This window comes from Nuphar pumila, chromosome 11 (assembly GCF_984573655.1).
Source record: "Nuphar pumila chromosome 11, dmNupPumi1.hap1.1, whole genome shotgun sequence".
Classification (NCBI taxonomy): Eukaryota; Viridiplantae; Streptophyta; class Magnoliopsida; order Nymphaeales; family Nymphaeaceae; genus Nuphar; species Nuphar pumila.
The window spans coordinates 21,220,448-21,238,013 of NC_143259.1; the positions used below are offsets into that span (position 1 = coordinate 21,220,448).

At 39.4% G+C, this 17,566-nt stretch overlaps 1 protein-coding gene across 3 annotated transcripts in view; it reads left to right on the forward strand.

Annotated features, from left to right (window-relative positions):
* The first annotated feature begins 1,748 nt into the window (after positions 1 to 1,748).
* The window catches only part of LOC149822172 (pleckstrin homology (PH) domain-containing protein), a 348,671-nt gene continuing 332,853 nt past the window's right edge, over positions 1,749 to 17,566 (forward strand). For all 3 annotated transcript variants that reach the window (XM_089980112.1, XM_089980113.1, XM_089980114.1), the window contains exons 1-6: positions 1,749 to 2,118; positions 2,433 to 2,536; positions 2,759 to 2,893; positions 2,984 to 3,034; positions 14,461 to 14,555; positions 14,624 to 14,741. In XM_089980112.1, coding sequence (XP_089836238.1) covers positions 2,022 to 2,118; positions 2,433 to 2,536; positions 2,759 to 2,893; positions 2,984 to 3,034; positions 14,461 to 14,555; positions 14,624 to 14,741 — 600 coding nt within the window. In that variant the 5' untranslated portion in view covers positions 1,749 to 2,021. The remainder of the gene's footprint in view (positions 2,119 to 2,432; positions 2,537 to 2,758; positions 2,894 to 2,983; positions 3,035 to 14,460; positions 14,556 to 14,623; positions 14,742 to 17,566) is intronic.

Below are 17,566 nucleotides of genomic sequence, written 5' to 3' on the forward strand. Positions count from 1 at the left end.
CCAAACTCAGTAATTCATGAGAATTTGCAACTCTACAAATTTTGATAACCAGACCTGACATCAAACTAATTTAGGTGGGGACCCATTTATACCCAACAATTCCATTAACCCATTCAGGTCAGAGAGAGAGAGAGAGAGAGAGAGAGAGAGAGAGAGAGAGAGAGAGACTGAAAGAACAAGCATTTTCTACTGTATAGTATGTCACACTCGAAGATAACCAATATTTTCCCTTCCATCAATAAGCAACTTTAGAGCAAGTTCTACAAACTGAAGACTGATTCAACCAATCTTGGACTATAAAAAAGGTTAAAACTAACGAGAGAGAGTTCTACAAACTGAAGACTGATTCAACCAATCTTGCACTATAAAAAAGGTTAAAACTAATGAGAGATAGTTCTACAAACTGAAGACTGATTCAACCAAACTTGCACTATAAAAAAGGTTAAAACTAGTGAGAGAGTTCTACAAACTGAAGACTGAATCAACCAATCTTGCACTATAAAAAAAGCTTGCAACTTATGAGAGAGAGAGAGAGAGAGAGAGAGAGAGAGAGAGAGAGAGAGAGACTTTGGATTTAAGAAGGGTTGTGTGAGTTATGTGTTGGACAGAGGTATGGACATGCAACGTTTGAGGGTGTAAGCAATATTCTAAATGCAACAATCTTGGAGGCAAAAGCAAATTATAATTCCATTAAGTATCGTATTTGACAAAACAAAAAAAAGAAACGAATTATTTGACTTGATTACCCAGCTTATCCCGATGTAGGATTACATATATTAAATAAGAGTTCATTTAGGTGCAGACTATTGCCCATATTTAGAAAAATAAGCCTCATTTATTTACTTTTATAATGAGGAATGGCAATGAAAAAACCCTGCAGGACCCTACGACAACCCAGCTATTTAAATTTATTTTTTTATATATAAGCCATAGGTTTTCTGAAAACTATCAAACAGAGACTTCATGAGCCGTTCATCCAGGGTTTGACTCTCACCGGCTGTGCGGGTGCCTTTAACTGGTGGGCTCCTTAAGAACTTGGATGTCAGCGACCCCACCCAAGGCTTACCTCATAAGGAGGCAGACCCATGAAGTGATCCGGTTCTCTGCGAGGGATCCCGGCCATTAAAAAAAATCAGGTCTGATATCCAAACAGATCTGAATCTGTTTAGTCGATTCAGTAGCTAAAATGAGATCCAATTAACAATTGGATCTGAATTTAGTATAAAGTTTTGCATTCAAATCCGAGTATGAATTTGAGAAAAAAATGAATAGAAATAAAAATAAATACGAATACACATAAATGTGGGATTCTAACCAAGTTGGATCCAGATTCAGCTTTGGCAGATCCTCAATTCCTCATCTAACTCTGAGTCTAAATGCAAATCGGATTGCTAGATTTCATTAAGTCAAACTCGGTAATACCTAAATCCGACCCGATTACATCCCTGCATAAAATAAATTTTTATTCTATAAAATCAAACTTTATCACCGGCTACTTCTAGCGGTTACTTTCGGAACGGTAGTTGGAAAAAGATAGACCCCGTGAGGCCCACACTGTTATACGATCACTAAGCCCACGGCACAATCTCGTCTCACTGACGTTTCCGAAACCAGTCCCCAAAGGCGTTAAGAAAACCTTTGAAAAACCGCCAAGCGACCTTCGCCGTCAAATCGTGAGCGTCAACGTCCAGATGACGGCCATAACGAATATTAAAAAGAACACACCTTACGCGAACATTCCTAGCTATTCTCCAGCGACGGAACACTGGAAACTCGCGTCGTTTTAACGTGGCGCGCTTACAAGGGAAAGCCTCTTCGTGAAGTTCTCTCTCTCTCTCTCTCTCTCTCTCTCTCTCTTACGAGGAAGACGATGCAGATCGGCTTTCTATTCGCCGTCGATCTCTCCGTTTCTTCTTCCGTCGAATTTCCCTCTAGATCTTCTTTGATCTTTCTGTGAAAGCTTCGGAGAAAACCCTAGAATTCGGTCCCTCCGGGATCGAGGGAAGAAGGGAAGCGGCAAGATGTTGGAGGATCAAGTAGTGTATCTGCTTCAGAAGTACCTCGGGAATTACGTCCGAGGGCTCTCCGCCGAGGCGTTGAAGATCAGTGTATGGCGAGGTACGCTTTCCATCTCTTGCCCTTATTTTCGCTCTTGCGAATCGTCGACGATGATTCGCAGTCGGGTTTCAGTTACGGTTCCTGTGATCGACATTTAGGGCGGTCAGTGTGTTTTCTTGTACCGTCTGGTAGAATCGAGGGCAGTATAGTTTGATGAATTCGATGTGTTATTGGTTACTTATTGTGAGAGAATCTGTGTAATTTTGCGGTGCTTGATTATTTGGAATAGTCGATCACATTAGGGTAAGATACCGTTTTGTTGGGTTTGTGAGGTGATTGAATAAATGAGGCGCTCGGTTGTCTGTGGAGTGCAGGAGACGTGGAACTAACAAATATGCAACTGAAGCCGGAGGCGTTGAATGCCCTCAAGCTGCCTGTGAGGGTGAAGGCGGGTTTCCTTGGTTCGGTTAAGCTCAAGGTGTGTTACTTCTACTTGTTTCTGCCGGTTTGCTTGAATGATTTGATTCAATGCATTGATAAGTTTTATTGCTTGCTTAATCATGAATGGCTAATCCTAAGGTTCCAAAGTGTCAAAATCCAGTTGGTTGTGTTTCGCGGATGCTGGTAGCGGAAATTTTTTGCTATCTTGGTTATTTTTTTATGTTGGTATTATGTATTTCTGGTGAAATTTGTGATCCAGGTGCCTTGGAGCAGGCTTGGTCAAGAGCCGGTTCAGGTTTATTTGGATAGGATTTGCATATTGGTTGAACCAGCAACACAGGTGCTGGGTTGCTCCGAAGATGCAGTCTTCGAAGCAAAGAAAAATATAGTGCGGGTAAATGATCACATAATGATGATATCAACGTAATGAGGGTTGCTTGTCTTTGTCGGACTTTAAGTTCATCATGCCCTTTTCTCCTGTCAGGAAATGGAACGGAAACTTCTAGAGGCAAGGCAACAGCAAAAATCTGAAGTGGTGATTTCCCAATTCTCCAAGCTTTCTTTTCAGTATAGTTTATCTGCATTATACCGTGTGTTTCCTCATTCACTGAGATGATTCGGCAATAGTTGTATGTAGCAGAAGTAATGCTTGCTCAGACAAAATTTCTTGTTATTTTTCCCCGTTCTCTTGTTTTCTTTTCTTCTGGATGTTTCCTGCATTTATGCACTATAATCTACCCAGTCTAGACTATCGTACTCTGCTTTCTTACTTATTAACAAAATGACCTCTTTCCACACATTAAATTGGTATAAAGTACGAACGTGATTATTGTGGATTCCCCACCCTAAATTATATGAAAGTGACTTTTGTGCTTCTAACTGTAGCTCAGTGTTCCACTTTATTAGCATACAAGGATACTTTATCGTTGCTTCTTAATCTGCCTTGATCAAGGAATTCCCAAGAAATAAATTCCTAAAGCAGTATCTCGATTTTGAGTAGAACCTAACAAATAGGCCTTAAGCTCAAGAGTAGAGGTCCAAGAAGAGCACATGGCATACCAAATGGTACATCCACTCATGTAACATCATCAACTAGGCGAGCATGAGCAACCAAATCTATTAAACATTTATGTTGAGACAACAAATAACCTCTACTGAAATAAGCAATTTCAAAATCCAAAAATGTAAAAGAAAATAATCAAAACTTTAATTTCAAACAACTTTCCAAGTCTTCATAGTTTCTAGTGTTTGTTTATCATCACCTGTAACAATGATGACATCTAGATAGAGCATAAATATACAATATTCTCATGAAGGAACCAGATACAAGTAGTGTTGGATCATGATAGCTTTGTCAAAAAATCCATTGAGCTGATTTTTTCAAACCAATGTCAAGGGACTTTCTTGTAGGGATGTAAACGATTCAGATTCAGATTGGTTGTGGCCAATACTATATTCGACTAATCGGCTATTGGCTAAATGGATTCAAATTCAAATTCACATTCGGATGGTTTAAGGTTCATACCGGATATGCTTTTTTACATGAAAATGGTTTCAAATGTCCATCAAATTCAGATATTTGTCAGATTCAGTAGCAAAAAATGAAAACCGTATCAGCATCCAATTATAACTGGATATGGTTTTGGCTTATCAAATGCGATTCGTATTCGAATTCACATTCAGATGGTTTAAAGTTCATACCAGATCTGCTTTTTTACATGTAAACGGATTCGGATATCCATCAAATTTAAATATTTGTCGGATTTGGTAGCAAAAAGTGAATCCAATTATAATTGGATATGGTTTTGGATTACCAAATGCAACTAAATGGAATCGATGTCTGTCGGATATTGTCTAACATCTGATTCATTGACATCCCTACTTGCTTGAGACCATAAGATGCTCTATAAAATTAGCACACACTGCCCATGGATCAGTCATCCCTTGAGATACTTACATGTAGAGTTCATATAAATCTCCATTTATGATGCATTTTTCACGTCTAATTCTTGAAGACCTCATTACCAAACTACAACTATTACAAGAGAAGTTCTGATACTTGAACTACAGGGAAAATGTCTCGGCTCGATTCTAAATTAACATATTTTTAACATTACAAATACCAACTTGATCATTGCCTGTAATAATCATATCATCGACATAAAGTAAAAGAACAATAATACTAGAGCCTGCATTTTTCACAAAAAGAGCAGTGTCAATATAACATGATCGAAAACTAAATTTAATCATGACATCACTAAATCTATCATACCAAGCCTTGGGAGCTTGCTTAAGACCATATAATGCTTTTAAAAGTTTAAGAGTTTGACCTTGACCAATGTTAAATCCCGGCGGAGGATCCATATATACTTCTTCATTTAGTTTTCCATTAAGGAAAGCATTTTTTCACATCTAATTAATATATAGGTCATTTTTTAGTTGATGCTATGGCTATTAAGTTTCTAACACTAGTCATTCTTGCTATGGGCGCAAATGTTTTCTTATAATCAATACCATATTTACTGAATTTCTTCAAGATAATGGAATAAGTCGTCGTATATCTTGCCCACATACACCACAACAAAATGGTGTGGCGGAAAGAAAACATCGGCACATTGTAGAAAGTGCCTTGAGTATGTTGCATGACACTCACATTCCCGTGAGTTTGTGGACTGAGTCCTTCCACTCAACTGTGTATATCATAAATCGTCTACCCATGACATTGCTAAAGAACCAATCCCCTTATTTTGCTCTTTTCGGGATTCAACCCTATTATAATGAGTTGCGAGTGTTTGGCTGTATATGTTACGTTCATATTGATAGCTCTCAATGAAATAAGTTTCCGGATAAGGCATGTGTGTGCAAGTTTGTGGGATATGCTGACCAATACAAAGGGTATCAATGCTATGACCCCATCATTCATCGCATCAGAGTCTCACAAAATGTTGTATTTGATGAAACCATTGTTCAGCACTCAGGAAGTGTAGATGGACACAACGAGGCCGTTGAGTGGTACCAGCCGTGGCTTGCCACTGAGTTGCTTAACCAGGTAGAGACATATGATGTTTCCTCATGTCACACGCCACCTGTTGAACCGAGTGAGACCGGTATTGAACCTCAGATCACGCCACCTGTTGAACCGAGTGAGACCAGTATTGAACCTCAGATGGAAGAATTGAGAAATGCGCAGGTTCCTAGCATATCTACTTCAGATGCTGCAAAATTTCAAGGAATCTTCTATGTACGACGAAACAAGAATAATAATCAGCCAATTGATGTGCAACCCAAACGAATTGGAAGAATTCACCATCCTATTAAGAGATGGGTCAGTTATAACAACTTCTCTACAGATCTGCAATTATTTGTTTCTCAGATTGAAAAGCAAGATGAACCTGTCAGCTTATCGAATGCATACATGTCAACCAAGTGGATTGAAGCCATGAATGAGGAGATAGAAGCCTTGCATGAATGTGGAACTTGGGAGATTGTCCTTAGACCCTCAAACAAAAATGTTGTAGGTTCTAAATGGGTCTACAAGATCAAGTACAAACCTGATGGATCCATTGAACGCTACAAGGCGAGGCTTGTAGCCAAAGGCTTTACTCAAGAATATGGGCAAGACTATGATGAGACCTTTAGCCCAGTGGTCAAGATGGGAACAATTCGATTAATTTTATCTTTGTCGGTTCAGTATGGTTGGACTCTCAGTCAGCTCGATGTCAAAAATGCATTTTTGCATGACAGTCTGAAAGAAGAAGTGTATATGGAGCAGCCCCCTGGTTTTGCAGAATGCAGTCCCAACACTCATGTTTGTAAATTACGAAGAGCCATCTATGGGCTAAAGCAGGACTCTCGTTCTTGGTTCGATAGCTTCTCTGTCGAAGTTCAACGACATGGATTCATTCGATCTTATCTCGATCATTCCTTATTCATTTTTCGAGATCGTCAGGTCAGTACTTTACTTCTCATATATGTAGATGATATTATTATCACTGGGAATTCTGATGAACATATAGAAGTTACAAAGACTCTCTTGAGTTGAAAGTTTAAGATGAAAGATTTGGGGGTTCTGCGTTATTTCTTGGGGGTTGAAGTAGACCGACGGGATAGATATCTTTCGCTAACTCAACACAAATATACTTTGGATTTACTGGATAAGGCAGGTATGAAGGATTGTAAACCTCTGTCCACTCCTAGTGTATTGAATCATAAACTCAGTGCTCTAGATGGGGAGGCATATGAAGATCCCAGACAATATCGTAGCCTCGTGGGTATGCTTCAATATCTCACTTTCACTAGACCTGATATTGTGTATGCAGTGAATCAAGTTTCGCAATTCATGCATGATCCACACACAGAACATATGAATGCTATCAAGAGAATTCTTCGGTACTTAAAGGGAACACTTGGGGATGACTTAGTTTATCATCAATTTAAGACCAAAGGAGAGCAACATAGACTAATTGTGTATGTAGATGCTGATTGGGCTATTGTGTTTTTATTGATGAAAACTTAATAGCATGGAATAGCAAGAAACAACGTGTAGTTGCACGATCCAGTACAGAGGCTGAGTATAGGTCTATGACAGCAACTACAACAGAGGTTACATGACTGAGACATCTTTTGGTAGAATTAGGAGAAACCATTCTACCCACTACTCTTTTGTGTTTAATCAGAGTGCCATCCAAATTTCCTTCAATCCTATTCATCACAGCCGTACAAAGTATATAGAGATTGATCAACATTTTATTCGGCAAAAAGTAGAAGACATGGAAGTTGAACATGCTTATATTCGGACGACTGATCAGGTGGCGGATTTATTCACTAAAGGTCTTACCAACATACAATTTTGGTTCTTAAAGAGCAAGTTGTCCATGGTGCATGCCCATGCACAACTTGAGGGAGGATATTAAGACTGACTGGATCGTTGTATCATTGTACCTATTATGGGTTTGGATCTGGACCCAAAATCCATGCATTTATTCTATTGTTTGTATTGGGTCTGGATCTAATGTAATATGATGTAATATCCAGACCCAATCTAATTTTAATATAAGTATAACATATAGGGCACGATCCTTTTTTTGAGGATCGTACCACTCATTGCCGCAGCCTCCTTCTCTCTCACAGGCGTCTTCTCCCTTCTTTGCACCAACCCAGCGACGGTGGGCACAATCTTACACTTATAACATGGTGTGCTGCCCTGGAGTCCACGAACCAGCCTTGAGAGGAAGAAGTCGGATGATGCCCTGACATATAAGACATTCCTGTTGTAGGAAAATAATGCATGTTGCCAGCTCATGTGTTTTCAGTGGAATTATGGTCCTGTTGTAAATTGAGTTGTCCAAACCTTGAACTAAGATTCTCCAAGTCATGTGAACCAGCAACGGAAGGAAAATAATTGTTGGTAGGAGCCTGAACAAAATTGGTTGGAACATGCGAAGTAGAACCAACCAACGGTGGGGCAGCAATAGCTAGAGCACGAAATCAAGGAGGTATCGGTACGGTGAGTGGCCAATATCATAGAACATATCTCCATTAACAGTTAGAGCACGTGTGCCCTTCCCACATATCTAACATATGATATTTCCTTGATTAGAAGGTGTGGGTAATATACCTGTCCCGCGCCCACCAAAGTTGTGCCCACAACCTCGTCCTCTTCTTCGTGATGAGGTAAAACCTTAGGCAGCAACCATGACATCATGATTCACCTTATCCTTCTTGAGACCAAAGGATATACCGAAGATAGCTTCATGCTCCAGCACCATAGTCCTAAGCTTATCACAGGGTGGACGTGGTACAATGTTGGTATAAACAATAATTAACATGTTATATTCTGATCCAAGCCCTCTAATTGCTTTTCTACAAATATCCTCATCGGACAGTGGAGATCCAATGATAGCAAGTTGATGGACAAGAGTCTAAACCCTGTTGAGATATTCCACAACAAGGGAATCACCTCACTTTAAATAAACAAACTCAACTTTTAACTGATAGATCTTCGTGTAATGAGATATTGCGGAAATATAAAGAGTGCATGCAAGCACTTACAACAATGAATAAAAGAGACAATATCACAAGTCCACAAAGGGACAATACAAGCACAAGCCTTTAAGAAGGCAACTATATAAAAAGCCTCTTATTGAGAAGAGAGAAAACTCTCAAGAATGAAAATACACAAGGGGTTCACCCCTATTTATACAAGAGGGAGAGGAGAAAAGAGGAGGGCCAAAAGGCCTCAAAAGAAGAGCCAAAAGGGGGCTCCCATGGAGTCGTTGGGAGCCCCCAACGGTCACATTTGTGACCGTTGGGGGCTCCAACGACTCTATGGTTAGAGCCCCTTTTAGGTTCTAAAAAATACAAAAATAAAAACTAAAAAATAAATAAAGAAATTTACATTTAAACAAAATAGTTGTTTTCTAAAACAACTATGTAAAATTACAAAAATACCCCTATCGGGTATTGATGTAATATATATATTTATATATACATATATATATATATATATATATTAGGTACATTTTAACACTTCGGAGTAGAAATTTTCTCGTACCATTGATGCAGAATGTCCCACAACTCCTTTGCAGGGACTCCTGATTGAATATGCAACAAAACTTCACGTGAAAGTGTGGCTGTAATGAATGCCACATTTGATTGATCACTCTTTCGTCACGAAATGAAATCTGGAACATTGATCAAAGGCTTCAAGTCCTCTCTACTTCCACCATGTTCTGGAGTTGATTGGGAAACAAATTCCAAAGGCACAAGAATCGATCCATGGTGTCCCATTAAATCATGGCTGCAAATAAATGGAATAATTTCTTTCTTTCAGGCGATGAGGTTGGAGGAATCGGGTTTCTCAATAACCAGATGACTGAGAAACAAAGCATTAATAGCGGCCATAGGAATTTTGATGCAGAGCAGGATCGACCCAGATCCATACCGCCTGACCCAGGCAAGAGACCGGACTAGCACGACGGGATTGAGGATCAGACCCAAGTAGTGGATCCGATCCAGACCACGGTACCAAGACGCATGGGCGAGGTACCCTTGTGTACCTATTCCAGGCGAGCACAGGCCCGGTGGCAACATGAAAATGACTCGGGTACCCGGACTGGACCCGAGACCCGAATCCACTAGCATGTCTTTAAAAACCCTCTCCTAGGGTTGCGTGCAACAAACTTTGGAAGATTTGCAACAACCTTTCTTTTTCTGAATTGTTTTCTTTCAGCCGTTTTCCCTTTTAGTTTCATTATTCTTTCCCTTTGATTATTCCTTTGTTAAAGTTTGTTCCCTTGTTTGATTGAAGACTATCTTGAAAATATAAATAAATATCATTGTTCGGTAGGCATTCTTCTTACCTTTCTGCACATCGCATGACCGTGAGGGTCGTGCCTTCATTAGTCGTCGTCAAGAACACGAAAGCCTATCCTCCTCGTTGCATCAAAGTGGTATTAGAGCACAACCTTCCTCCTTCGTCAGCAGCATGGCTCAAGAGGTGAGGAACGATCCTGCAAGTGGAAAAGAGCGAGAGGAAACCGGTAATGAAGATCCAATGATGCGTATGATGAAAATGATGACTAAAATGCATGAAAATATGTTGCTCATGAACAAAGAAGTGGCAGGAATATCAAAACGGCTGGACGGGATTGAAGGTCGGCTTGTCGCCCTAGAATCGCCAGCGGAGCCGCACACGACGCCAACCCAAAAAATGGGTACGAGAGTGGGCGACGGTGCTGTCGCTCTCGTCACGACTGCAATGATCGACCCAACCCAACTGAATCGTCAACCTACCGTGCAACCGGAGGGCATTGGGGAGGATCTACGCATGACTGCAGGCCGCGAGACGCTGCAACAAGGGGTGTCGATGCTAAACCCTGGCGCGACTTCCACTCGGTTGGTCGGAGCCCTCCAGCCGCTCTCGGGGACCATTGGAGACCCTCCAATCATCGGCCTGGGTGCACAGGCTTGGCACCGACCCACGACCCAGGGACTGCAGGCCAGACATGGCCTGCAGGGCCCGAGCGTGATGCAGGGCCTGGCTGCAGGCGCGCCTGTGTCGGCCTGTCGACCCTCCCAGCACCCGTGCATGGGGGCTCCGTCGCAGCCCACCAACGAGCAAAGGGGGTTGATCCCCTGTGTATCGAACCGAACCCGACAGGGTCCGGCCAAGAGCTGCGACTAATGGGGCCCAGACCTGGACCTCGGGGACCATCCTTTGGGTCCCCGAGAGCAGGTCCGAGTCTTGAAACCCCATACCCGACCTACCTAGTTGGGTTCGGTTCGCGGTTCGCCCCGAATCAGACCCAACCCACTACTTTTGATCCCCAACATGGATCCAATGCCGACCCAAACCCATATCGGACCCGGACAGAGCTCCAGCTTGAATTTGAGCCAGGTCAAAACCAGACCCATTTTGTTGTGGATCAAGGATCGAGTTCAAACCAGGCCTTCTCACACCACAACTCGATACATGATCCTACCTACCCCATTTTGGGTTCGAAGAATAGTTTAGGACTTGACCCGATCCAGATATAATTGGGTGAATCATCCCAGTATTACACCAACCAAACCCTGTACCCACACCAGACCCAATCAATTAACCCATCCCTGATCCAAAATCCAGTACCGTACCCAACTCACCACCCCTACCCTAACCCAACCCATAACCCAAACCCATATTATCCCCTTCCTACCCACCTAGAGTCCGAGACCCGACCAACCCTTCCCCCTTTAGCAGGACCCCCTGTCATACCAGTGCCACAACGCCGCCCACAGATGGCTCCCACCCATTGGCAAGCCAGACCGAGGCAGTTTCCAGCAGCTGCCATGTAGATTCAGCAGGGACCGGTGCGACCTGAGCACCGACCACCCGTCGTTGGAGTTCGTCAGCACCAATATCCAGGTCCGAACCAAACTTGTTGAGAGTTACGATGCTTACAAAGCTTTCGTAGACCAAGGTCGCCGAGATGTCCAATTCCGAGTTGGTCAATTAGTATGGGTTTACCTGCGTCTTGAGCGTTTCCCAATAGGTTCCTATGGTAAATTGAGTCCTAAGAAGCATAGTCCTTTCAAGATTCTTCGACGATTGAGTCCAAATGCCTACCTCCTTGAACTGCCCGAAGATTAGAATATTTCACCTATCTTCAATGTATCTGATCTATATGCTTACTGTGGAGACAACAAGTCATCAGAGCCGACTTCTTCCCAACCAGGGGAGAATGATGCAGAGCCGGATCGACCCAGATCCATACCGCCTGACCAAGGCAGAAGATCGGACCTGCACAACGGGATCCGATCCAGAGCACGGTACCAAGACGCAGGGGCGAGGTATCCCTGCGTACCTATTCCAGGCGAGCACAGGCCCAACTGCAACATGAAAACTACTTGGGTCCCAGACTGGACCTGAGACCCGGATCCACCAACATGTCTTTAAAAACCCTCTCCTAGGGTTGCCTGCGGCAGACTTGATGGAAGATTTGCAGCAACCTTTCTTTTCCTGAATTGTTTTCTTTCAGCCGTTTTCCCTTTTAGTTTCTTTATTCTTTCCCTTTGATTATTCCTTTGTTAAAGTTTGTTCCCTTGTTTGATTGAAGACTATCTTGAAAATATAAATAAATATCATTGTTCGGTGGGCATTCTTCTTACCTTTCTGCACATCGCACGACCGTGAGGGTCGTGCCTTCATCAGTCGTCGTCAAGAACGCTGAAGCCTATCCTCCTCGCTGCATCAAATTTTAACAAAAGAAAGAAGGAACGGGTACTCAAGAAAAGAAAAGGGAATAAGCAGATATACTGGAACAGACTGGAGCGTCTCACAGATACTCAAAAACAGACTGGATCCTGAATCGCCGTTTCTTTTACATACGATCAGGTGCTACAGATTATAAAGAGAATCTGCGCAGGGTTTCTGTTCTTCTGTTTTTTTTAAATGTGAGACGTCACTGCTGGAAAGACAATAAGGATGTTGCCAGATCTGATTTAGATTCAGATCTGATCCATTGTATATGAAAGCCTCATTTTTTTTACTGCAAGAGAAGAGAATATATATATATATATATATATATATTGGTTTGACGAGAAAAAATGTATTTTCCGATCTGGGAGATCTGGGACGTTAGATCTGATGAAGAAGAAATTTGGGATCAGACATTAGATCTGATCTGGAAGGAGAAATTTTCAGATCAGCAACACAATGGATCAGATCTGAGAAGGCCAAAATAAAGAAAATATTTTGGTCCGACGTGAGATAAAGAAAAGGAATGAGATTTAGAAGAAAAAAGGGGTTTTAATGGAGAAGAAGATTGCAGAAACAGTCAACAGGACTTACCTCTTTTGGGCTTTGATACCATGTGAAGAAAACCCTTGAAAGATGTGTCCTGCACAACCTGCAGAGAAGAGAGAAGAAAAAAATAGAAGGGATCTAAAAACTGTAATGAGACGTCTTGCCCCAGCCTAGGGGATGTCTGCCCTTTTATATTAAAATATGTGAGAAGTTACATCAATACCCTTTGGGTGATAAATACATTATAAATGTTACATTTGGATCTGAATTTAAATCTTGATCCAATTTGTACATATTCTTAACACGCCCCTCAAACTGAGCATGGTGGAGAACCATGGACAGTTTGGATTTCAAGACCCAATTACTGTTTGCAGAAAGCGCTTTAGTAAATAAATCAGCCACCTGATCTTTGCCTCTAATAGGAGTAAGTATCAACACTCTTGCTGCACAACGAGAAGAGCTAGCTTGAGCTTGGCTCAAATTTTTCCGAAGACATAAATGAGCAGAGCTTAAACAAGACTTCAAGCTCGATTTCCATAAACGAGCTGAGCTTGAGCAAGCCATTGACCTCGGTTAGGTTTGATTAAGCTCGATTCTTGTATTTGTATGTGGTGTATTATTAGTATATGTATATATTTTGATAGCCATAACATCACAACAAGCAGTGGTGTTCTAACAGGTAAGTTGTTACTCTTGAAAGATGTTGAGAGTTCGAACCACTGTCATCTATATCGGCGATATTTTGAAAATATAGCAAGAAATATTGATATTTTAAAGTGGCCGATATTAAAGGTAATATTTCGTGATGACAAAATATTTAAATATATTGCGATATTTTTTGGGAAAAACTCTTTATTTATTTATTATAAGTTTGCATTTCCTATTTTTTGTTTCTTTTATATTTTAAAACCTTTAAAACAAGTTTCTTTATATTTTTGGAAGAAAAATAATGCCAAACTTATTATTTTCGTAGCTTTTTTGTTGTTATTTATATTTTTTTCAATTTTTTAAACTCCCAAGATATTCCCGAGATTTATCAACTTTTGAAAATCTCTTCAAGAAATACCCTTGCCGAGAAATTACCTTTAACGATACAGGTGACTATGGTTCTAACTTGTCCCCTTGTACGTTTTTAAAAGAAAAATTAAGGTTGGTGGGCTCGAGCTGAGCCGGTTATGAACATAAGGTGTTCAATCTTGGCTCGAGCTCAAGCTGAGCCAGCCTATGCTCGGCTCTAACCCGGATTTTTTGGACAATAGTGGTTATGTAGCATGTTGGAAATATGAAATATTTGGAACGGTGGGGGAAACCAGTGGCTTATTTCTTTATTATCTTAGATGAGTTGCAATTAATTTAGTAATTTAGAAAACAAAATTGTGAGCAATTCTCTTAGACTGCATGCCAATCTTTAACTTATCATGTTCTGCTATGGTGGTTTGAGAATCACATTGACACAGATTTCTGACAGAAGCTGATTACTTACTGAATTTCACATGCTCTTTTTCTTTTATGTATTTCCAATGTGAAATATGTGATTCTTACTCTAGAAGATGCTACGCATTTTCCACCAAAGATAGGCCTTACATGTTGACTGTTCATCTTTTTTGATGGTATGTACTTTTTTACTATGGATTATAACAACTTCTATTTTGAATTGGCTATGTATTCTATGTCAGAATGCAACCTGGCTTGGTTCTTTGATCAACACAATTATAGGAAACCTAAGGCTCTCCATAACCAACATCCATATCAGATATGAGGATCTTGAAAGGTAAAAGCACTCTTTGTTTTAAAATTTCTTATGATCTATGTGGCAATCTTATGGCTGCTATTTTGTAGCAATCCTGGGCACCCATTTGCAGCTGGGGTAACATTAGCAAAACTGTCAGCAGTAACAGTGGATGAAAGTGGGAAAGAAACTTTTGCCACTGGTGGTGCACTAGGAAGCATACAAAAGGTATTTGCACTTGATGATAATGCTGTTAAGTTGTATGTATATATATAATGATGTAATAGGTAAATACCCATTAAGGGTATTTTGGTAATTTTAGTTATTGTAATAGGCTGTGCCCATTAGGAGCACATTAGTACTCTTACTTTATTTGGTTCTTTGTGTCCTTTTCTATTTTTATAAGGACTATTTGGTCAAAGACCAAATAGAGCTGTTGGGTTCTTTATGGACTAGTCAACGTAGAGTTGACTAGTCAATAGAGTTGTTGGAACAGTCCAACAACTATATTTATAGCTGTTGGAACAGTCCAACAGCTCTACTTGAGCTACCTCTTGTGTATAAATAGGGGTGAACTCTCCTCTTGTTCTTTAATGCTTTTCTTCAGCATTCATGTTTTTTTTAGTTCTTCAATGTCTTGAATGCACTTAATGCTTGTGTTGTGCCTTTGTGCTCTTATATTGTCCCTTAGTTGGACTTATGTATATGCTCGTGCACTCTGTGTTTATGATCTTGTAAGCCCTTAGAAGCCATCATTTTGTATTTTCACATATTTTATTATATGGTATAAGAGCCAAGAAATCCTTCTTGGTATTTTGCCTCTTTTGGGTCTTGGGATTCTTTGGTTCAAGTTCGTGCTTCGTGAAGGATTCATGATCGTTGTGTGACTTGGATTTAAGGAAAATCTTGACCCGTTATGTATCTTATAGCTTTAAGTGTTTCTTCTGGTATTTATCTCATGCATTATGCGTGAGAAAACTCTTTTTTTCTTTATCTTAGAAAAATCATGTTATTCTTTATTAAAAACAAAATTTTAAAATTATCGTTGGATTTATTTTCTATAAGATTTATAATATTTGTCTCATCTTGTAAAATTATATATATGTATGCTTTTATGACATCTAGTTTGAATCTTTTTTTTTCCAAAACTTACTTTATTTGATATGCACATATATGATCTAGTGTTCGTGAGCATGTATTGTTGGTATTTATATGCTTTATTTGAATAATTCCTGATTATAAATATCAAATCATGTTCGTATTTATTATTGAACTTTATTTTGTTTCTTTTTAAAAAGTGGTCATATATTTTAAAATAATTTGAAATGGTGTTGTGTGTCTTTTACAAGTATAATCTTATGAAATTGTGCTTGAGTTTAATTTTTCTCTCTTTACTCTTGGTGTAGTCTTATGTGAAACTTAAAATAGCTTTTGAAGTATTAAAACTTATGATCTAGCTTCTGAATAAGTAATTTTTATATTGATATTTGATCCTTGTGCACTTGTAATTGCCTTACATGATGAATGAAATTGTCTATTCGTGCATAAGGTATTGAGCATGATTTCTTATGGGAGTCATTTACTTTAAAAAATGTCTCTTGTCGGTCCTTTTGTGGTCCTTATGATTTTTTTTTTCTTAGTTTCATGGCTCTTTAATGAACATTATCTTACATGTTTTACATGAGATTTAAATATTATGTTTTTATTCCATACTTAGTTTTTAATAAAATATTAAGTTGAGCATTATGAGAAACTTCTTTGTATTTGCCCTTTGTGGGTGTTATAAGTATTTTCCTCATGGTTCACTTTAGTATTTGTCCATTAATTAATGGACGTGGTTGTCTACTTAGATCTTTGGTGAACATGTGTGTTTTTTATTAAATACTCTTGATTTATTGCATATACATGAGTTTTTGATCTCTTTGTGGGTATCCAGGATTGGTTGTACTTGTGTATACATTTGGTTTTCTATATGGTTCTTTGAGAATCTCTGTATATGTTTTGCCCCTCTTTAATATTAAATGCCGTTGTTTGAGTCAGAGTTAGCCGTTGAGGTGATTTATGTATGCACCTCAAGTCATCTTATCAATTTGTAATTATCAAAATTTATGAGTGTCATGTTGACACATGTTTTGAATCTAATTGATAGATGATTGGCCTCTGGATCCTTGTTGCTTTTGTTGAACCAGAGTTGTTTGTTGGGGTGAGTTGTGTGCACCTCGGTTTTATCAGTTTAGATTGTCGACTTATAGTTTAGCTCTAACTGACGTTTGTTTAATCTCTGGTTCTGTGAGTGTATTGTATCACTCATTTCTGGATATTTGGACATTTGTATTATAGATGCTTATAATTATGTTTATCTGTGATGGCTATCTATTTTTTGAAATCATGGTGTTTTCAAAGGTTGTGAAATTTAATATTTTTGCCTTGATTTGTAATTTTTTTTCTTACTTTCTTGATGACATTAGTTTGTTTTCATTACAAGCTCTCTTACCTCATGTGTTTTCTCCAATTATCTCTCTTAGATTTAAGTATCATTTTATTTAGATAAGAGATGTTATTTTGTCGTGAGTTATGTAATAAATAAATACTCTTTAGGGGTATTTTGGTCATTTTAGTCATTGTAATAGGCAGTGCCCATTAGGAACACATTAGTACTCTTACTTTATTTTGTTCTTTTTGTCCTTTTTCTGTTTTTATAGGAACTATTTGTTCAAAAACCAAATAGAGTTATTGGGTTCTTTTTGGACTAGTCAACATAGAGTTGACTAGTTAATAGAGCAGTTGGACCAGTCCAACAACTATATTTATAGCTGTTGGAACTGTCCAACAACTCAATTTGAGCTACCTCTTGTGTATAAATAAGGGTGAAACCCCAAATAAGGGTGAAACCCCCTCCTGTTCTTTAATGCTTCTCTTAAGCATTCATGCTCAATAATATCAATATTTTTTATATTTTATGTTATTCTCTTTAGTTTTTTAATGTCTTGAATGCACTTAGTGCTTGTGTTGTGCCTTTGTGCTCTTGTATTGTCCCCTATGTGCACATGCGC